General features: G+C 50.3%; 1 protein-coding gene across 2 annotated transcripts; it reads left to right on the top strand.

The window, feature by feature from the left end:
* Positions 1–1289: 1289 nt before the first annotated feature.
* KCNJ5 (potassium inwardly rectifying channel subfamily J member 5) lies at positions 1290–22507 on the top strand. 2 transcript variants are annotated; one of them, XM_059488467.1, is made up of 3 exons: positions 1290–1579; positions 9427–10373; positions 21751–22507. In XM_059488467.1, exons 2-3 carry the CDS (start codon positions 9434–9436, stop codon positions 22101–22103), a joined length of 1293 nt encoding a protein of 430 aa, XP_059344450.1. In that variant the 5' UTR covers positions 1290–1579; positions 9427–9433; the 3' UTR covers positions 22104–22507. The 2 variants fall into 2 exon arrangements, with proteins under 2 accessions (XP_059344450.1, XP_059344452.1); XM_059488469.1 differs by lacking the exon at positions 1290–1579 and adding an exon at positions 7680–7718.
* The last annotated feature ends 232 nt before the right edge of the window (positions 22508–22739 follow it).

Here is a 22739-nt window from a genome sequence, read left to right as displayed (position 1 = left end):
TGCACCCTGCTTTGGTTTGGGTAAATTCTCTTTTTCTGACCAGACAAATCTTCTGTGAAAGCTTTTCTGATGGGCTGTAATGTGTGTGCTCCTGGAATAGGGAATTAGGGAGGACAGGGGGACAGGACTGGCAACAAAGCCTGAGGGTAACCTGCAGTCACCAGGCAGATCTGCCTGAGATATGCAGCTGGCCTGACATTTGCTTTTCAGAAAAGGAAATATTTCACTAAGCTGGAGAGACAGTGTGGTATTATCAGTGACAAAGGAAAAAAATAAAATAAAAGAAGAAGAAAAAACGGGAAGACAAAAAATTACGGCAAAGCACTGAAGCACTTCGAGAGCACTCCCGGGGACCGGCTGGACCCCAGGCAAACCCCAGAGCTCGGTCAGCAAACACCGTGGCACAGCCTGATGGAACCACGCCGTCCCCTTGTCCCCACAGTGCCGGGTCTAGCCCGGCGGAGTTTGCACGGTGCCGGTGACGATTTTCACACGTGTGAAATGCGCGGCTCTCCCTTCCTCCCGCCTCTTAGGAGCTGCTCTGTGTGCTGCTGACAGCCCCCTGCCCCGGAGGGTGCCAGCCTAACCCAGCCCCGGAGGGTGCCAGCCTAACCCAGCCCCGGAGGGTGCCGGCCCAGCCCAGCCCCGGAGGGTGCCAGCCTAACCCAGCCCCCGAGGGTGCCGGCCCAGCCCAGCCCGGGAGGGTGCCAGCCTAACCCAGCACCGGAGGGTGCCAGCCTAACCCAGCCCCGGAGGGTGCCAGCCTAACCCAGCCCCGGAGGGTGCCGGCCCAGCCCCGGAGGGTGCCGGCCCAGTCCCGGAGGGTGCCGGCCCAGCCCCGGAGGGTGCCGGCCCAGCCCAGCCCCGGAGGGTGCCGGCCCAGCCCAGCCCAGCCCAGCCCGCACTCCGGGCAGGGCCATCCCGGGCAGCGCTGGGGGAGCCCCCGGGGAGCTCGGAACTCTTTCCCGAGCTCAGAGCCCCTCGCTGCTGGCCCCGGGAGCTCTGAGGGCTCAGAGCCCCTCGCTGCCGGTCCCGGGGAGCTCGGAGCTCGTTCCCGAGCTCGGAGCCCCCGCGATCCCTGCTCCCCGGGCAGGGATCTCCGCCTGCCCACCCTCCCTCCTCCGCTCCCGGCAGCGCCCAAACCCCTCCCTCGCCCCCCGCCCCTGCGCTCACGGAGAGCAGATAAGGCTCCGTCACACGCAGCCTCCCGCCCTCCCTGTGCCCCAGCCCTTCAAAGCCGGGAGCGCCGCGGGTGCCCCGGAGCGGGCGGAGCAGGGCAGAGCGGGGAAGGCAAGGCAGAAGTGGCACCGCCGCGGCGGAGGAGGGCTCGGAGCAGAGCAGAGCAGCAGATCGGGGATAGCCGGACCAGGGTGTGGGCAGCTCTTGGCACATCGATGCTGGCTGCCCGCGGGCAGCGGGAGGGAGGCGGCGGCCGGCCCGGGGCCCCCGGGAGCAGCCCCGCTCCTTGGTGATGGCATGGACCGGCCGCTGCTCCCGCAGCCTCGCCCAGCCCCGCGCCTGCCCCCCGCCAGCCGCCCCCCGAGCCCCGGCGCCACCGATGCGGAGCCGCTCGTAGCGAGTAAGTTCCGATTCCTTTGTTATTCCAGGGCACTCCCGAGCTTCTCCGGCTGCAGAGCGCCGGGACGAACGGAGCTGTTGGGCCAGCGGGATGCCAGGCTGCTGTGCCCGAACCTGCCCCGGTGCGAGCTGTGGACAGGTCCTGCCGAACTCACAGCTGCCACGGAACTCTTTGGGAAGGCAGGGATTGGATGCCGAGCTTGGGCAAAAGCGCTGTCGGATCTAAAGGTGTGATGCGGGAAAAGACGTTAAAGGATAGGAACTGCTCAGGTACAGGATTAGTGGAGATCACTGGAATGCAAAGGGCACCAGGAGACTGATCAGTGAGCAGCCCTGAATTATGGAGCGACTCCATAATCCTTATCTGGAGCCCAAGATTAAATTCTTTCATAATTAGGATACTTGCCAGTCAGCTTTGAGTTACAGAGCCCTGGCAGTGCAGCCTCAGATGAGGAACTGGCACATTCAGCCCTTGGAAGGGACAGGGAATGCAGTGCATTGGGTATCCCTCGGGGGTTATGGCTCTGGGAGGTAAAAGCATGACTGATTTTTTTACCAATGTCCTGTTGCATCACTCAGAAAGGCGCCTGGGGTTCTCCTTGTGCCAGCATATGGTGGTTGGGAGCACCAGGTTAACTTTTACACAGCCTCTTTCCCTTGGGTTTGAACAGGGAGTTTCAGGAACCAGCCAAGAGCTGGCAGAAACTGACCCTGTCCCAAAAAACTTACCTCTGGCTTTTGGAGAGTCTCGTCAAGCAGCTCCTTCCTTCTGCGCCCTTTTACTTTAAAGTAGACTTGGATTTGTGGAAGAGGAGCTCAGAGGGAAACCACGCTGGTTTTTCTCACTGGTTCTCTGAGCAATCCAAGCAACCGGGGTCTCCTGAGAAGGTGGGGAGTGTGTGGGGCAGTGTTTGTGCTGGGGGGGGTTATTTCACTTCTGGGCTTCAGTTCTTTGGCTCACTATTCCTACCCACTTGGAGATAAAGGATTAGGATCATTCTGTTTCCCACAGCAGAATATCTTGCATCTCTGGGAAGTTCCAGCCCAATTATTTGAGGGAAAAAAAAAAAAAACCGCAAACAGAGCTTTGGAGTAATATTCCAAGGCAAATCTCCAGACTCCACTGTTTAAGTCACCCCCTTTCTGTTGGATTTCAGATCAGGAGAGGCCCTTGGACATTTGGGGCAAGCACTGGCCCTTGCCCAACAGTTTGGTATGAGGTCAATTTGTCCCTCTGACTCTGACCCCTTTCTGCAGTGGGTTCAAGCACTGCTGAAGGCCTTGGGGCCAAAAGAGCCTGTGTTTGGTAAATCCATCAGTGAACTCTTTGGGTGCAAGGTACTGCAGAAGTGTGAAGTGGTCCAACAGTTTAATGTATTTTTTAAAACTTTTATTGTACATTTTTTATTTTTGTTGTGTTTTTTAAAGCAGCTGCACATTCCAGAATTATTCTCTTTTGCTGCGATGGAGAATGGGAACATTGCTGTTCCTGGGGCAGGATTTTCTCCTAGAGCTGAGATTCTGCTTTCATAACATCCAGTGTTTGCTGTTCAGAGCAAACAGCCAAGAGCAGGAGAAACAGGAGTGTCTGATCAGGACAAAGGTGTCCCTGGCTTTGTTCAATTGTGTTGGTTGAAAGACAATGGTGAGCTTTTCAATAACACCATAAGGTGTCCCTAAAATAGAGCTGGGGTGAGAGGCCAGGGACAGAGAGGCTGCAGAGTGCCTCAGGCACAGTCACTTCCTTGGAGGTGGAAGGATCAAATTGATTTATTTCCAGGCTTTATTTGTTGGTAGAGAAAACATCATTTGACTGTTCCAAATTGTGGAAAACACCTAAGAGCACAATATTGTGTTTGCATCCTTTGCTCAGGGACTGGCCACACTCAAGGTCTTTAATGCAGTGAAGTACAAGAGAATTGCCTGGGAGTGACATGGATTAAATCCTCCCATCCTTCCTGTGCAGTGCAGCTGTGCTGTAGGAGATAGTCCCAGTCTTCTGGCAACTCCATATTCTCCAGTCCTCGTGCTCTAACAAGTTGTAAAAGCCTGAATGATGCCTCAAAAAGTATTTCTTAGTTTTCATCTTCTTTTTCTGTAAAAAAACCTACCCAGTCTCTCCTGATCACAGTTTTATTTCTTCACTCTGTTCTGTATCAGTTTGGAGTCATTATATTTAATGCAGCTGTGAACTTGGGACATGTGTGGGGTTTTTATACTTCAATCCATAGCTGAGAGAAAAATGTATTTGAAACCTGTAGCTGTTTGAGAGAACAGAAACTGCCTTAGTTGGCTTTGGAAATAATCTTGCTGGGTTATTCATCTGGTGGATCAGGCTGTGGAGGCTCTGCAAAGAGATCTTCAGACACACCTGAGGCAGACAGGGACTGCATTCCCTGCTGCTGGAGTGGGGGAAGGAGGAAAGAGTTCTGCAGTGATTCCAGGGGCTCATTAAGGATTTTGGAACTGCTAAATTTAATTCCTGCCCTGCCACAGACTCCCAGTGAGTCTGGGTGTTGAAGAACTGTTTTTGTGAGTGATTTCTCCCATCCTGAAATATGGGACATAGAGCCCTTCCTTGGTCCAGGCCTCTTGGAAAATACATCAATAAAATTTTACAGCATGTGGTATCTGTGCTGAGTGCTGTAAAACTCTTTAGATACCTTGGAGAGTCACATTCCTCCCTCACAACTGGCAATGGAAGGGTCCCAGGATCTCAGAGGAGAACGATGGGTTGGGAGGTAACTCACAGGTAAAAGGAAAGTGCAAATGTCCATAAACCCTTCCTTGGGGTCAGATTGCCTCCCTGGCCAGAGAGATTTTCTTTGGAATGCCTGAGCACCTTCTGTTGGGGTATTCTGAGCCAAGGGCACTCTGGGCACACAGGAGCTGTCACAGCCCAGCTCTGTGACAAGCACAAAGCCACCCTGGCCCTTCAGGTTAGGCAGCAGCCACCATCTCTGTGACCTGACAGCAGGGAGAGGCCTCCTCAGCCCCAGGGGAATCTGCTGACACATCCTGAGGGCCAGGAAAGGGGAGAGGAGAGGAGAGGAGAGGAGAGGAGAGGAGAGGAGAGGAGAGGAGAGGAGAGGAGAGGAGAGGAGAGGAGAGGAGAGGAGAGGAGAGGAGAGGAGAGGCACCTTCCCAGCTCAGTGCTGAGTGAGGTGATGCTTGGAGAGGCAATTACTGGGGTCAGGGAGCTTTGGAACCATGTTTGTTTGTGAAGTGCCACAGGTCTCCTTTGTTGTGCCGTGTCTTTGAATCTTTTTCCCTGGCTTTCAAGGGCACAACTCTTCTGCAGCCTTCACTCCACCTGTGGATCCCCAAGCACTTCCCAAAGAGGCAGCCACCAAAACCCCAAACCTATCATGTCAGAAAGACAGAATATTCCATGGTTTCCCCCAAATCCACCTGCCTTTCCTCATCTTGCATGCACAGGAAAGGCAGGCTGGTGGAGCTGACTGCTCAGTCCCACTCACACACAGGGAATAAAAGGGTGGAGGAAAATGCCTTTCTCAGGGAAATCCAAGCCCCACCTCAGTCAGAGCCTATCTCAAGTCATTTTTCCTCAGATTGTCAAAGGCCATCTTCTCCTAAGACTTCTCCTTCCTCCATCTTTCCATGAGCACTCAGTGTTCAGCAGACAATGCTTTTATTCTCTTCAGTGCTGCTGCTTTAATTTCCTTTATTCCTGCACCTCCTTCCCTATGTTGCTCCTGTCTGACAATTAAGAATTTCATTCCCTTGCAGCACTGTAACCTAAAGCAGAATGATGTGGTCCAGAGGAACCTGGGCACAGTAACCTGCTTTATGGGGTGTGAGCCAACAGGCAGCAGAAGAACCAGGTCAGGTTTTTCAGTAATCTCTGTTCAGTATTTTTGGTTGCTTGTTGAGAAGTACAGGACTCATTGTCTGGAAAACAAGAAGAAGATAGGGTTAAGTGGAAAAAAAAAATTCTGGGAAGTTGTGGGAGGTTTGCTAAAGAACAGTTGCTCAATTATTCTCCCAATGTGAGAAAACACAGGCATTGGGTTTAAAAGAAACAAAAAGAAGTCTGCTTTTACACAGACTCGATGACAGATTCACATCTTTAAACTCCACCTGCCTGTCAGTTTGGTCCTTTCCAGCATCAAATCCCATCCCCATGGAAATTTGTGTGTTTACTGCAGCCAGATCAGCAATTGTTTAAATGGAAAAAGCCCCCTGGTCAGCAAGGAAAGAAGTTTCTTTAAGTGTTTTATAGTTTTGCCCTCCCTGATGTCTCTGGCAAGTTGCTGGACCTGCCAGGAGCACAGCAGCTCTGTCAGGAGGGGCTGGGAGCTGCTCTGGCAAACCCTGACTCCTGGAGATTGTCACCCCACCCCAGCCTGGCTCCTGTGCAGCAGATGCCAGCCCCTGAATGTCACTGCCTGCCCCGAGTGTGTCATCTGGGCAGAGCTGAACATCAGCAGGGCTGATAAAAACCTCTCTGCAAGGCTGATAATGCACTGACTCACAGCTCCTCATACAGTAGCCTGTCCTAAAGGAAGGCAGCTTTGTACAGAAGTGACATTTTTATTATCCTGGCCTCGTTTAACCAAAGACTGTAAATGCCAGAGAAACAGAACAGTGCTGTGACTGTAAGAGGCAATTTCACCCCATGGCTCTCTGTGCTGGAGGGAGCAGGGATTTACAGACTGGAGCTGAAATCTCTGGGAGATGTATGAACATATTTACCATGACCTGGCAGAGATGCTTATGGCTGGCAGCAGTGGCTGTGCACTGCACTGGGACGAGTTTACCAGGTCCTTCCCCAGTTACACTGCTCCTTTCAGAGCCTCTTGTCGTTTGGGCTAAAGTTCCCAGGGCAGTAAAAATCATGACAGCAAATTTTCTAGAGGATTCTGGTGCCTGGGATCTCACAGACCATCCACATCCAAATCACAAATTTTACTGTTGAGGAATTAAGGCAGAAGGAAGAGCAGTGATTTGCTCAGAATTAGAAAGCCCTGGGATCATTTGGAGCAGAAAGCTGGATAGTGTGCAGCCATCCAAAGCTGTGCTCACACTGCTAACCAGGAGCATGCTGTTTAAAGACTCCAAAGCAAAAATTCATATGCTTGATTATTTTCAATAACCACAGACTGAGGCTGTGCTCATACTACAGTGGGAAAGTTAAAGATGAAATATTGGTAGGAATTGTAATGCCACTGAAGCTGTCAGTGAAGTTCTTATCCAGCAGGAATTTTTCTGCTTTACTGGATCACTTGGAAGGTGTTTCTGAAGGTTTGCAGAGATGTTTCAGCTGAGCTGTTGCTGGAGATCAGTAGCACCACCAGGGATGTTGCCAGCCCTGTGAGTGTTTTAGTTAAAAAGGTTCCTCCGTACATTCGTTAATGGGCAGTTCCTCAAACCTGCTCCACCACCGTGATCTTTCCAAGGATTTAGGATTTTTGGTTTCTTTTCCTCTCTTCTGTTCTTTGTACTAAGTTTTAAGATCATTTGGTCTCTTTGGTGTGAATCTAGAACATGTAACCTTCCACTCTAGACTGAAGTCTGGAACTGGATTGTTCTCTCTCCCATGGTGCCAGTGATAGCTTTGAATGTACTGTTATAACAAAATTATATTTAAAACAAGCCTTTTAAAATTGAAAGCAACAGGCAACACTTGCCTGGTTTTACATTTAGATTGATGACAAGCTTTTAAGTCCAAATGGAGTAATTTTAGATTCATCAATCAATGCAAACATACATCAAGAGTATTATTTGTAAGAAGGAAGTGAGGATGTTTTTCACTACCTGATTTCCAGGGGATGGGAGGCTTCTTTCCCTATTAAAGAGGGGGGAAAGTGCGGGATTTTTCTGCCATGTGCTTTCACATGTTGGGAAATGAGAATCAAGCTGTGCCTTTGTCAGTTTTCAGGATCTTGCAGCACTTTGCTGACCTGTAAGGAGACAAACATCAGAGCAGGGAGAGCCAGGCCAGCGGGTCTGGAGGCTTGCATTGCAGCAGGCAGTGAGAAGCAGCTGAGGATGTGAGTGAATAAACCCCGAGCCAGCTCTCAGGAGGGACAGACACGAAGCAGGGGTGACTCTTGTGCCCAGATCCTGGCTGGAGAAAGGGAACCCACATCCCTGGGATTATCTGCCCCGTGTGCAGGGTGGGTGGCAAACCCGAATCCCCCTGATTTCCCATCCCAGCAGCAGGAATGGCTGTTCCCAGCCCCTGGCGGGGCTGCAGGCTCAGCCCTGGCCCGGCCCTGCTCACAGGGCTGTGGCTGCAGGCAGCACTCAGCCGGGGCTGGCCCTGTGAGCAGGGCTGTGGCACAGGCAGCACTCAGCCTGGCCCTGTGAGCAGGGCTGTGGCACAGGCAGCACTCAGGCTGGCCCTGTGAGCAGGGCTGTGGCACAGGCAGCACTCAGCCTGGCCCTGTGAGCAGGGCTGTGGCACAGGCAGCACTCAGGCTGGCCCTGTGAGCAGGGCTGTGGCACAGGCAGCACTCAGCCTGGGCTGGCACAGATGGTTGGGCTCCCTGCGGAGCCAAGCCAGCAACAGGCTCCGGCTGCTTCGTTGGAGCACTGATCGATGGTGACTTAGACAAGGGCCACAAGGAGTTCTCTGCCATTATCCAGACTTGGCTGCAGCCGAATGGAAGTGAAAATTTGTTGTTTCATTTATTCATCCTGCCTCTGCTTCCTTCCCGCCCACCCTTTGTGCTTTTTAATACCGAAAAGATGGAGCTACTTTGCTCGGTCTTAAAAATTGTCTCTCCCAAGATACTCTTAATTGTATCTCTACACCTTTTCTCATTCACAGGCACATAAGAAGATTAAAGACAGAGGGAGCAGTAATAGATTTAGTTAGGTTTTAATGGGATTTGCAGAGGACAATACAGGGAATGAATGCCATAGAAAATATTGCTGCTCTATCTTTGATATCCCTAGGCTTCTTAGGTAGACTTTGACAGAGATTTTGTCTGTGCCCTGCATCCAGAGTCAAGACTCTCATTTTTTAAAGGAGTATCTAATAATCTCTGTAAACAGGATGTTACACTGGAACTGGCAGACAGCATTGCCGCCCTCATCTCGTGTTATTTATTTGTATCCTGGTAAGCATTACTCTGAATGTCGACAGTGGGCTTTTTAATAGCTCTGATGCATTCCTAAAAGTGCCCAGTGATTTTGTCTAATGTCAGGTGGAGCAAAGGGGTGAGCTCTGATAGATCTCATTAACAACAGGCCTGGATTCATCACACCTTCACACGTGGGATTCAAGATTCTCAATTAAATGTTTATTTCATGAATAAACTTCCAGAAGGTGATTCAGCACTTCTGAAACCTGAGTTATCCCCGGAGATGCCTTTCTCTGCTGACTGCAAGGGAAGCCTTCATGCATAATTTAGACTCATGTGAGATTTAGGTAGACAGTGGTGCTCAGCATTTTCTCTTAATTTCTAAGGTTTCTCTTGATATGCACCCAAAACCTGAGGCATGAAAAAGCTCCAGTCCCTCCTGAAAAAATGTTGATGTATCTTTACTTTGTTCTGAGTTGTGATCTTAAGCAAATTTGGTGTGTAAAAAAATCTAAGGACAGAAAGAAAACCCAAAAATGTTCCAAGGTTTAAGCGTTCCACACACCCACAGTGTCCACAGTGTCCCCATCACCCCAGTAGTTGCTGATGTTTGAAGGGCCTGTGTGTGATAAATCAGTCTTTAATTCTGGCTCACTGCAGGGCTGTGTTTAACAAGTGGCTGTTGTGGGAGAAGTGTGAACCCTCTAAAATCAATGTCCTGCTGGTGCAGACAGTGAAACAAAATGGCTTTTTTCTCTTTGCCCTCTGCCTGAAGCTGTCCTTCCTTGTTGCGCAGCCCAGCCATGGCTGGAGATTCCCGGATCTTCATGAACCAGGACATGGACATCGGGGTCACGTCCCGGGAGCCCAAGAAGATCCCCAAACAGGCTCGGGATGACGTGCCCATTGCCACGGACAGGACCCGGCTCATTGCCGCCGAGGGCAAGAAGCCGCGGCAGCGATACATGGAGAAGAGCGGCAAGTGCAACGTGCACCACGGCAACGTCCAGGAGACCTACCGGTACCTCAGCGACCTCTTCACCACCCTGGTGGACCTCAAGTGGCGCTTCAACCTGCTGGTCTTCACCATGGTCTACACCATCACCTGGCTGTTCTTTGGGTTCATCTGGTGGCTCATCGCCTACATCCGGGGAGACCTGGACCACCTGGAGGACGAGAACTGGATCCCCTGCGTGGAAAACCTCAGCGGGTTCGTGTCGGCGTTCCTGTTTTCCATCGAGACCGAGACGACCATCGGGTACGGCCACAGGGTCATCACGGAGAAGTGTCCCGAGGGCATCGTGCTGCTCCTGGTCCAGGCCATCCTGGGCTCCATCGTCAATGCCTTCATGGTGGGATGCATGTTCGTCAAGATCAGCCAACCAAAGAAGAGGGCGGAGACCCTCATGTTCTCCAACAACGCCGTCATTTCCATGAGGGACGAGAAGCTCTGCCTCATGTTCCGGGTCGGGGACCTCCGCAATTCCCACATTGTCGAGGCTTCCATTCGAGCCAAACTAATTAAGTCCAAACAGACCAAAGAAGGAGAGTTTATTCCCCTGAATCAAACGGACATCAATGTGGGATTTGACACCGGAGACGACAGGTTGTTCCTGGTGTCCCCTCTCATCATCTCACATGAGATCAATGAGAAAAGCCCCTTCTGGGAGATGTCCCGCACCCAGCTGGAGAAGGAGGAGTTTGAGATTGTGGTCATCCTGGAAGGAATGGTGGAAGCCACAGGTAAGACCTGTCAGCAGTCAGTCACTGTTTTGAGGAGGAAGGGGGCACAAAGCATTGTGAGCAGTTTGGCAGTAGGATTTCACTGTCCATGTTACCTGGCCTGGGAGCACAGTGAGGCTTGTCCTTGGGTAGTGCCTGACTCAGGTGGGGCATCTGAGATAAGCAGCAGTGAAAAGTTGGGCCTTTAGCTCGTGCTGTAGGTTTCACCCTTTTTTTGTAGTGTTTCACCCTCTCTTATAAGTCTGGGATTGAAGTGAAAGGCTTAGTCCTGGAGCTGCTCATAATCACTTAGAACTGATCCAGGGGAGAAAAAACCAATGGATTAAAGGAATTCTTGAAGTCTGTGGTGGTCTTGTTTCCTGTGATCAAAATTCATGGTGCAAATCTTCTCCCATTTCTTCCCTGTATTTAAGATAGGCTGTAAGTGTGCTATTTTAGGTACTGCTGTAGTGTTGATTTTAATGGGGGCTATGAAGTGCCCAAGTCTCACTGTAGCCCATAAAGCAGCACGTGCTGAGGCTGAATGACTTGCACGTGGTGCAGGACACACATTCCCAGAAGGAGCTCAAAGAGGAAAAATACAGAAACTGCTTTTGTGACTCTTGAAGCCCTGCAGCTGCTTCACAGCTCAGACAAAGCCGGGTAATGGGAGATTAGGAGATATCCTCAGCCCATTCCCAGTTTGTCCTAGGGGTGTGTTTGTGACAGCCGATGAAAGAACTCTGTGTCCATGTATAGTGACTCTGGAAAAGGGATAACCCTCAGCTTTCCATGGGAAAGGCAGCTGAGGGAGGGATTGGCACAGAGGCTCCATCCCACAGGTATCTCCCCGGGGAGCTCTGGCTGCACCTGGCAGTCATTTCCATGGGTCACTTCCCCTCTGCTCCGGGTTTTGGGAGGAGCTGGCAGCTCTTCCTGCTGCACTTGCAGCGCAGGGAGTGTGTCCAAGCCCCTGAGATGCTCAGGTGCATTCCAGGCAGGGTTTTCCACCCTGGGGTGGCCAGAATGTCTTGATGGAATCACGGTCTGCAGGGGGAAAGGGCTGCAGGCAGCGCTGAGGAGAGAGCTGCTGGCTCAAGATGGACAAAGAGATGCAAAAAAAGCTTTTATAAGCAGTTTTCCCCTTTGGTGTTTCAGGATTTTAGTAATGAGCCCGGAGTTTTCCTGTGGGTGGTGGTTGGAGTTTGTTTTCCATCTCAGTGAGGTTCTCTGTGAGTCATTAGCAGGGGTTTTCAGCTTGTTACAAGTACTCAGTGATGTCAGCACCCTGTCTCACAGATTCTGCCCCTTGCTGACTGTTAATGTTATCCCCTCCTGGAGATCTGCTCATTAGTTACAACAGCCAGAGGAGGAAAAATCTCTCAAATTCCTGCCTCCCAAACCTTTGCTCCCAAAGGCAGCTGTCCAGAGAGGCAATTCAGTGTCCCAGAGTCTCCCTTTAGGTGATCAGCAGTGTCTGACTTCCCCAAACAGAGCTGATGATGGGAGGTGATGGATAAATTACATTCCACCGGGGCTGGAATTTGTGCTGTGGGAGTGGAATTCACCTGGCATGTCCAGGGAAATGCTCTTCCCCAGCAGAGCATTGTAGAGACGTGGCAAAGGAAGGGGTGGGTGGAAAAGACTATCAAAGGCAAGGATTTGTAACAGTGACTTATTCTGCAGCCTAAACATATATTAGAGGCTGAACCTCCTAATCTGAGCGTGGAATGCAGCTCCTTGTTTGTCCAAAGCCTCTTTCCTCGTCACACAGTGACACTGAGAGTGCTTTGAACCCCTGCTGCTCTGCCTTCCTACAGCAAGGCTCAGCCTCGCTGGGGATGTGCGAGAGGAAGTCATTATCAATAACAACCGCGCAATTAAAAGCATGGCAGAGGAATAATATTGCCTTACAAATGGGCTCCTGTCCCAGAGGGATTGCAGAGGCCAGGCTGTAAGGATATTCAGGAGCATACAGCTGTGCAAATGAATTATCCTGGGCTCACAAGGCAGCCTGGGAAGTCCCACCCTGGAGCTGGAGGAGGCATTTTGCACAAACTCAGAGCTGAGTGGACCTTGGATGATCCCAGGATCCAGTTTGGAGGCTGGGATGGGTCAGCCAGGGGAGTGGGGTACTTTGAGACGAGAAGAGTGGCTTGCAGAGACAGTGTTTGTGCTTTCCTGCTTCATCCTCACACTTGGTAATATTGACAAAGCAGTTTGGGGTTATTAATCCCTCCCTCCACACCTTAAAATCTGCTCCAAGCAAATACTTAAGGTGCTTCCCAGCCCATGGCACTGCTCAAGCCCCATCTGCTCTCAGGAGTGGTGTGATATTTACTCCCAGCAGGACTCTATTAAATCCTGACACTGTCACAGCCTGCTCGGGTTCAGGGCAGTGTAAAATACAGCAGAGCATTTGTTCCCTTAGCAACCCCTACGGAAAATGAGGACTCCACCCCCCAGAGTTCAGAGGTATACAGCTCTGTTTTCCATAAGGTGTTTGGGAAGCAGTCAGAAATGTGATTGGCAACATATCAATGACCACAGAAATGGAAGCACAACTAAAAGTGGGGATATTTTTCACTGATAATTTGGGACAGTGATTTTATAGCTATTTTCAGTAGATTTAACCATGTGCACAAGTATTACAAATGTAATGTATTGTCTCCTCTCAAACAAGCAGTTCTATTTACTGACATTTAAGTTTAATTCTGACCCAGTGCAAGGCAAAGATGGTAAATAGCTTCAAATGAAAAGTGTAGAATAAATTCTGAGGAGTTCACACCCTTCAAGTCATTGGGGTTTTTACAAAGTAAAACACTGTGACTTAAAACAAAGATTCTGTGTTCAAGTTATCTTGGTTTTTCAAAGGTCTGAGTAACAGCACACTGAAGAACAGCAGCTCACGGGCCAGCCTGAAATGCAGTGGGTTTATTTGGCTGAAAAAGATAAAAAAGCTGGTGTTATTGCAGTGAGAGCTGTGTGGCACCCAGGGCTGCTGCACTGAGGGACCCCCAGAGCCTGGCACAGCCCCAGGCTTTTTCCATCCCTGTTTGGGATGGGTGATGGGGCTCCACGAGACGAGGGAAAAGGCCAAAGGGAGAGGGAATTTCTGGGCAGATCTGTTGTGGTCCCTGCCGGGTGAAACGAGCTTTGTGAAGACAAAATCAATATTTCTGACAAGTGTTCTGACTCCCAGGGGGCTCCGTGGGCATCTGGGGGCAGCAGCATCACCCCCAGTGCTCCTGGTGAGCTGGGCACAGGCATTCCTTCAGGGAATCCTTTATCTCTGCCTTATCACAAAGGGACTCTTGTCAACATCAGCTGCCCTGAATCTGACTTGCAATAAAAGTGATCAAAGCAAAGATGGAAAATCTGTTTGCACAGTGAATACATTTTTGCTTTCCCTGCCTCTCTGCTGCCCAGAATCTCAGGGCCAGCCTGGTGAAGGACAGCTCCTGCTGCTGCTGGCCTGCCCTGCCCTGCTGATCCCAAACTGAGCAGTGTTTAAAAGCTGCTGGGACAGGGAGAGCAGGGCAGGTGCAGGCCCCCCTCCCACGTGCTGCTGTCAGCTGGGCTGTGGTGAAGGATTTGGCTCATCTGGTTAGGGAACATTAGCAAGTCCAATTTGTTAAAAGACTGTTTTTCTCTGTAAGCCATCACTGCGTGCGCTGACACACTCTGCATATCCTACAAGACTTCCTGACAGCTAATTTAAAGGGACTCTCTTCTCTCCCAGCTTTACCCTCCCTCTGCTGTTTGCTGACAGTTAGCCCAATCCTGGATCCAAATCCTGCTTTTTCTGTGGCTTCCTGCTGCCCTGGTTCCCTGGGCACAGCATCCAGCACTGCTGCTCCCTGGGCACGGAGGCAGCAGAGCTTGTTACTCCACTCCTGGTCCTCCCTGGTTTTCACTGCCTCTTTTTCCCAGCACAATTAAATAAGGCACAAGAAACACTCCAGCTGCCTGATTAGTCCAGTCACTAAATGAAGTTTTAATGAACTCTTATGTAAGTACAGGTATGTATTTTTCTGGCTTAGAGTCAGTGTGATAAAAAGGGATTTAATGATTAGAAGTAATTAACCCATCCTGTCCTTGTGGGAGTGTAGGCAAACAGCAGAGTTTTCACACCTCAATTTATCCACCTTTGCAGAGGACAGAGTACAGTTTCCTGGCTGTAAATGGAGTAGTCACAACAAAAGATGTGCTGAAATTAATCATGATTTTCATGGGAGCACAAAGGAAGGGTGAAATTACTGAATGGAGTTTCTGGGCATTCATCATCTGGTTTGGGTTGTCTTGTGTTGCTTTGCATTTTGCATATAAAATAAGTTTTCTGCAAGGAATCTTGCAGAAGTGTTACAGACACTGCCTAAAATATGATAGGAAGAGATGTCTCAGGTCACTGTGTTCATGAGCTGGGCTGTCCTCTGGAGGCAGAGGCTGGCACTGGTGTCTGAGGTGCCTCTGCAGTCCCTGTAACCCTACAGGAGTTACCTGGTGAGAGCTTGGCTGGGCCTGCTGGAGACATGGCAATTGAATCCAAGGTCTTTACATCATAAAGTCCTTTTATTATATTTTTTCCCAGTGCCTAAGAGCTTTTGCATGCCTGGAGAGCATTCAGATAAATTAAAATCCTATTACTCTCCTCTGGCATAAATATCAAAGTGAATCAAGCCCAGCCATGTCCTCTAAAGGAGACAAGCACAAGTAATTGGAGGACCATGCTCCTACCTTCTAATATTCCTTTTCAAGCTGGAAGAATATTGACTTTTTGGATGTTACAGTGTTCTTTGGTCTAATTAACACAGAGGGACTAATAACTTTTATAACTTACCACATGCTAATGCAAATTGAAAGACACATATTGCTTAATTACAGCAATAGAACCTAAATTTTTTATACCTTTTCCTTGCCACCCATAAACTTCCATCACTGGCACTGCACCTCTGAGTCCATCAGCTCCTGAGCAGAGGGTGTTCCACAGCTTCAGAGCATCCAGGAGGAGGAGAAACATCATCCTGGGCACAACAGAGAGGGCAGAGGAGGGAGAGCAGTGCCAGCAGGGTCTGTGTCCCTGGGGCCGAGCAGATCTGGCCCAGCCCAGGCAGGCACATGACATTTCCCAGCAGTTAATCACTGAGCTCCCTGGCATTTCAATGAGCACAGTTAATTTTAGCCTGATGAAAAATGTTGTCTTGACAGCCCCAGGGGCTGGGCTGTCTCTGCCCACTGAGGAGCTGCAGGCCACAGAGCAGCACTGGGAGGTTCTGCTGGGATGGGATCCCGTGGAAGCCTGGGGAGATTTGGAGCAGCACTGGGAGGTTCTGCTGGGATGGGATCCCGTGGAAGCCTGGAGAGATTTGGAGCAGCACTGGGAGGTTCACCTCTGCTGGGCATGGGGTCCCATAGAAACCTGGGGAGATTTGGGGTTGGCAGAGCACCCTCTGTGTCTCCCCTTCCTCTCCCATTAACTGAGGTCACTTGGCATGGGATGTTTGCCAAAAATCAGCATCTCCAAGAGCTGGAGAGAGCCTTTGGTGTCCCCCAAGCAGCTGCAGCTGCAGATCGGGGTGCTGAGGTCTGGTTTACCCAGGGGCACTGTGCCCTCCCAGCCCAGGCTGTGCTCCAGGGCAGAGCAGCAGGATCAGCCATGCTGAGGCGGCTCCTCCGGGCCCTGGCAGCAGCTCAGACATTCCAGCTCTTTGATAACGACTGTGATGACAGCAGAGAGCCTATTCCAGCGTTCCTGGCACTTGTTCTACACGCTCTGCTCTCAGATGTGCTGAGACACGGCTCTAATACACATCACAGCCTGCTGGGGCTGCTTCCTCTGCTGGGCAGGAGGATGGGGCTGTGCAGGGAGCATCCCTGGCTGCCCTGAGCAGGAGCAGGCACAGCTCAGGTACTGATCTGATCTCAGTTACTGATCTGTGCCTCCAACCCACAGCCAAAAAACCCACTGAGGATTCTGCTGTAGTGAAATTATCATTAAATCTCTGTGCAATGCTTATTGCACAACTGGAAACCAGGACACAGTGCCCTGGTCTCCAGCACCTCCAAACCCTGCAACTGGTTCTAGCTTTACTGAATCTTGGTGCATCTGCTTCTAACTTCAGACAAGTTTTATCTCTGGTTTCCATTAAAATTGAGTTTTGTTTGCAGCATGAAGGTGAGCTGCTGCAGTAAGAGATGAGAAAGCTGCAACTAAAAGTGAAGATTTCTCATATCATTGCATGTTTTCATCAACAGAGACAGATTGCACACAAATTTAGATTAAACATACTTTTTCATTTTAAACCAGATTGTTTAGGAGAAAATGAAACTTCTAATGGTCTTACAATCCAGAAAATATGATAGAGTTGAAAACTATATGTCTGTGAATTCAAGTACATCTATTTGGACTGAAAGAAGGAAAATGAGGATATAGGGCCATGAAGATGATGGGATGGAGCTGCTCTCCTATGAGGCAAGGCTGAGATAATTGGGATTGTTCAGAGGAGAAGCTCCAGGGAGAGCTCAGAGCCCCTGGCAGGGCCTGAAGGGGCTCCAGGAGAGCTGGAGAGGGACTGGGGACAAGGGATGGAGGGACAGGACACAGGGAATGGCTCCCACTGCCAGAGGGCAGGGCTGGATGGGATATTGGGAATTGGGAATTGTTCCCTGTGAGGGTGGGCAGACCCTGGCACAGGGTGCCCACCCTGGATCCCTGGCAGTGCCCAAGGCCAGGCTGGGCAGAGCTTGGAGCACGCTGGGATTGTGTAAGGTGTCAATGTTTAATCTCCCTTCCAACCCAAGCCATTCTGGGATTCTGTATTCTTTTGGCATGAAGTTTATTTAAATGAAACTCCCAAATAGCACTTCTCTATATCTGCACAGTTTAAACCCAAAATCTGTAGTTATATATTCTTTAAGGGAAGGATTAACAGCCTTTACTGGGGCCATACATGCTGTGGTTAATTCTGCAAGAAATTCAGAGAGTCTGGAATCTCTCTTCAGTTCTTGTGCTCCCCAAAGTGTCAGTGCTTCAGTGCATGAGTGATGGAAGAGCAGGAATGTCACAGTTGGTGTGGCACCCAGATCTGGGTCTGTTTGCAGCCAGGGCTTGCACTTGGTGATCCTTGTGGCTTCCTTCTAATTCAGGATATTCTGAATTTGGATTCTGCTTGATGGATGGGAGCATATGGCAAATGATTCCCTATACCCAAGACATCCCACAGCCTCAGATAAACCAGAATGAAATGAAACAGGTGATTTATTTCAGGGATCCATAATGGAACAGGTGATTTTTTCAGGGATACACAATGGAACAGGTGATGTTTTTCAGGGATACACAATGGAAAAAGTGATTTTTTTCGGGATACAAATGGAACAGGTCATTTTTTTTTCAGGGATACAAATGGAACAGGTGATTTTTCAGGGATACACAATGGAACAGGTGATTTTTTTTCAGGGATACAAATGGAGCAGGTGATTTTTTCAGGGATACACAATGGAAAAGGTGATTTTTTCAGGGATACACAATGGAACAGGTGATTTTTTTTCAGGGATACAAATGGAGCAGGTGATTTTTTCAGGGATACAAATGGAACAGGTGATTTTTTCAGGGATACAAATAAACAGGTGATTTTTTTCAGGGATACAAATAAACAGGTGATTTTTTCAGGGATATAAATGAAAAGATGATTTTTTTCGGAGATATAAATGAAACAGGTGATTTTTTCAGGGATACACAATGGAACAGGTTGTTTTTTTTTCAGGGATACAAAAGGAACAGGTGGTTTCTTCAGGGATACACAATAGATCAGGTGATTTTTTTCAGGGATACACAATGGAACAGGTGATTTTTTCAGGGGTACACAATGGAAAAGGTGATTTTTTCAGGGGTACACAATGGAACAGGTGATTTTTCAGGGATACACAATGGAACAGGTGATTTTTTTTCAGGGATGCACAATGGAAAATGTGATTTTTTTCAGGGATACACAATGGAACAGGTGATTTCTTTCAGGGATACAAATGGAACAGGTGATTTTTTCGGGGATACACAGAGGTCTGAGGCTGGGGGTTGCTGTGCCCCTCTGCAGGGTGGATGTTCCAAGCACGGAGGGTGCACGTTGTGTTCCAGTGGCAAGTGGCTGCATCCACGTGCTCTTAATAAAAACAAGGTTTATTGTTTCCACACCTCTTCTGTCATCTTTTTGCAGTCACAGAGGCAATAATTAGCTAGGGACATTACAGATGCATTAATTAACCAGGCTGGAGAGCACAGGGCAGCCTGCAAAGCAGGCACTTAATGGAATTTGAAGCAGAGACAATGGTGTTGTTTACTGGGTGATGTGGGAGTTGCCAAGCAGTGTGTCCCCACGCAATTAAACACCACTGCACATGTGCTAAAAAGGAATATTTGAATGGGATTATGGAGCAATTACAAGTTGTCTTATTGTGCTGGCTCAGTGTCCCCCTGGGGTTACAGAAAGCAGCTCCTGCAGGAAGCTGGCAGCAGCAGTGTTTGCTTGCTGAAAGCTTTCCATTGTTCCTGCCCTAATTGAATACTTAGAGCTGGACTGGGATGGTGTCCCAGGAGCTCAGGTTCACTCAGGTGCTCCCCTAAGGAAGGAGCTATTTCAGGCCTGGATTATAAGGCAGGAGTTCCCTCAGAGGGCCCCAGGCCCCCACATTTCACAAGGAGGCCCCATCTTTGCCCTGGAGACTCCTTGATGGTACCTTGATGCAGCACTTGGAAAAGCAGGGTAAGAAGCAGCTGGTGCATCCACAGGACTGATCCTGGAGCCTGCAGGGTCTCCTCTCCTGCTCTCCTTGCTGCCTCTGGAGGAGGCACTTGGAGGCCTTTGGGATTTCTGGTGCCAAAGCAGCTCTGTGCAAAGGGAAAAGGACTGGTTTATTTTAGCCAGCTGCTGGTTTCCAACCTCCTGGCATGGGGCAGCCCCAGGAAATGGCATCAGCCCTGCAGCCCTGACCCCCCAGACAACAGGAGTGAAAGCCCTTGCCTGGGTAGGTCAGGGTGGGATCAGTGCCTGTAACAGCTCCCCTGGCAAAATCTGTGCCAGGACTGGGGAACAGCACTGCTGGGGCTTCCAGGGAGGGAGGAGCTGGCCAGGGCTGGTGATGCTGCACATGGCAGAGCCACCAAAGGCAGGAGTGGCCTCACCTGCTCCTTAGCTCTGCAGCAAAAGCTGAGTTTCCTGAAAAGCCACTGAACTTCCACAGCGGCAGCAGCACTTGGGGTGATTTTCGTTCCCTGGCTGTGTTTCTCAAGGCAGCCTCTGCACTTCCCAGTTCCTTCCAGCCCAGGAAGCAGCACGCTGGAACACTGTGACTAACGCTGTACTTGTTGTTCCTGCCCAGAAGCAAACACTTCTGCAGATCTTGAGGGGAAGGATGGGGTTTGCAGCCTGAGCTACAGAGCTGCAGATGTCTCAGCATTGCGTGTGTCACTGTCTCTTCCCCTTTCAAGGAACAAAATACTCCTGGCCTGGTGGCTTTAAACCATGGAAAGCACTAAGAGGCTTTCAGCTGTGCAGAGAATTTGCCTGTGTGGGTGTCTTTTAATGGTCTGTAGCAATTACAAGAACAAAATATTCCTCTTTTCACAAAGGTGGGTTTTTTTAAGGAAAGGTGTTTTCTGATTGCTCTGAGATTTCAGTCACTTATGAGCTCACAGAGTGAGGATATGTGATATGCTCTTCCCTGAACCATCTGACGCTGAGATTTTTTTCTCCCTATGCATTACTTTAGATTTCTGTCCCTGTGCTCTGGGCTGCAGGAATTAGACTTGCAAGTATTGGCCAGAAACTGGATCAAGGCATGTTTTGAATCTATTCCAGTCAGGCCAATCCCTCACCCTCTGTGAGAGAACAGTGGGAGGACTTTGTGAGGTTAGCTTTTCACTGGAAATTAATTCCAAAATCAAAACATAATTAGGAAAAAGAGAAGAAAAAATGTTTGGAAGAGAAGACAGCCTTGACACTTGGGGGTGATTGCAAGAGGATTTGCTCACAGGTGTGCTTATCCCTGCTCTGCAAAGCTTCTCTTTAAACTTGCTCAAAGTAAATAAGCTCTGATCCATGGGGCTGAGGAGCAGCTTGACAAGTACCAGTTCCTGTGAGCCACTGTTCATTCAGACCACAGCTCAGCAGCACAAGGGCTTGATCCATCCTGGGGATTCAAAAGCCAGCTGGGAAGGGAACCCCTCACCTTTGGGCTGAGCATCCAGGTGTGTGCAGGGGAGCTGTGGCACTAATGCAGGGGATTGTGGCACTAATGCAGGGGATTGTGGCACTAATGCAGGGGAATTGTGGCACTAATGCAGGGAATTGTGGCACTTAGGGGAATTGTGGCACTAATGCAGGGAATTGTGGCACTGCTGCACAGGGAGCTGTGGCACTAATGCAGGGAATTGTGGCACTAATGCAGGGGATTGTGGCACTGCAGCAGCAGGGGGATTGTAGCACTGCTGCAGGGAATTGTGGCACTAATGGACAGGAGTTGTGGCACTGCTGCACAGGGAATTGTGGCACTGCTGTAGGGGGATTGTGGCACTGCTGCACAGGGAGCTGTGGCATTGCTGCAGGGAATTGTGGCACTGCTGTAAGGGGATCATGGCACTGCTGCAGGGAATTGTGGCACTGCTGCAGGGAATTGTGACACTGCTGCAGGGAGTTGTGGCACTTAGACAGGGGAATTGTTGCACTAATGCAGGGCATTGTGGCCCTTAGACAGGGGAATTGTGGCTTTGCTGCACAGGAATTGTGGCACTATTGCAGGGAATTATGGCACTAATGCAGGGAATTGTGGCACTGCTGCACAGGGAGCTGTGGCACTGCTGCACGGGGAGCTGTGGCACTAATGCAGGGAATTGTGGCACTGCTGCACAGGAATTGTGGCACTAATGCAGGGAATTGTGGCACTCAGGCAGGGAGTTGTGGCACTGCTGCACAGGAATTTGGCCCTGCCACAGAGAAGAAGGGATGGTGCCAGCCCCGAGGAGGGCAGGGCAGTGGCTCCCTGTGCCCTGGGCTGTGTGGGTCGGGGCTGGGGTTGTTCCAGCAGGATCCACCGGGAGCTGTTTGTGTCAGGCACAGAAACAGCAGCTCGGCAGAGCAGGGGGAGGCAGAGAGAAGCTGCTTAGAGCCTGCAAACCCCCAAGCACGAGGTTCAGGAGGTGGACGATGCCGACGTGAATGCATCCCTTTCCCTCTGGGTGCTCGGCTTGTTCATGATAGAGGCTTTTTGAGGCTTATTAAGCCAAGACTTTGCCGTGTCCCAGAGCAGTCAGGTATGGAAACGACACAGAAGTGCTTTTAAGTGCCAGGCGTGGTTGGGTGAGCACATAAGGAAGCTTTGCCTCTAACATCCCTCTCTTTCCACCCAGGGATGACTTGCCAGGCTCGCAGCTCCTACATGGACACCGAGGTGCTGTGGGGACACCGCTTCACCCCCGTGCTCACCCTGGAGAAGGATTTTTACGAGGTGGACTATAACAGCTTCCACAGCACCTACGAGACCCACACGCCCGTGTGCTGTGCCAAGGAGCTGGCCCAGTCCCGGCGGGAAGGGCAGCTCCTGGGGCCCCTGCCCAGCCTGGCCCGGGACACAGGGACAGCCAGGGAGGACGAGGACGCGGAGGAGGATGATGAGGAGGAGGAGGAGGAAGGCAGGGAGCCGGCGGGACTGAGCGGAGCCAACGGGACGGCGGGAGAGGGGAAGGAAGAGGTGCCTGTATAACCCTGGAGCCGCTGCAGCACAGCCCCACACCCTGCTGGGACACTGCCCTGGCACCCCCTGGCAGCAGGGCTGGCATTCCTGGCCTGCTGCTCATCCTGGGGTCGCTGCACTGCACCTGCCTCAGATCCCTCCGTTCCCTGAGGCTCTGAGCTTTGCCCTCCTCTGCAGAGCACCTTATCTCCATGGACAAGGCCCACTCTTCTCATCACTGTCAAAAGCAAAATCCCTGCTGCTGGTTGTTTCAAAAGGACGTGCAGAACTCTGCCCCTCTTGCCAGGGGGTTTGACCACTCCAGAATGTCCCATCTCAGTATGAAGAATGTGATTTCATACCTTCACTTAACTTGTGAGTCAATGTATTGTAGACATTGTTCCGGCTAAATTAAAAGAAAAGGTAAAAACCTCTCTGCTATGTAGTGAAGTGTTTTGCCTTCATGAATTTTACAATGTTAGTGTTTGCTTCCAGGATTTACAGTCATTGGGGTTTATTTCCTACAAAATGTCTGATATGAGCAGGGCACCTTTCCCTGCAGACCCTTCACATGTTTATCCAATGTTTTGTCTTCTCCAGCTGAGGTGTTTTGTGTACTCTTTTCATGGAATGTCTGACACATTTCATCGGCGACCCATGGTCAGA

This window comes from Ammospiza nelsoni, chromosome 24, assembly GCF_027579445.1.
Source record: "Ammospiza nelsoni isolate bAmmNel1 chromosome 24, bAmmNel1.pri, whole genome shotgun sequence".
Classification (NCBI taxonomy): domain Eukaryota; kingdom Metazoa; phylum Chordata; class Aves; order Passeriformes; family Passerellidae; genus Ammospiza; species Ammospiza nelsoni.
This window is presented reverse-complemented; position numbering and strand designations above follow the sequence as displayed.

Bases quoted from the DNA above. Each gene is read 5' to 3' on its own strand.
- KCNJ5 (XM_059488467.1), top strand. From the start codon at position 9,434: ATGGCTGGAGATTCCCGGATCTTCATGAACCAGGACATGGACATCGGG. The intron at 10,374-21,750 runs GTAAGACCTGTC...CTTTCCACCCAG, and splicing joins AGGAATGGTGGAAGCCACAG to GGATGACTTGCCAGGCTCGC.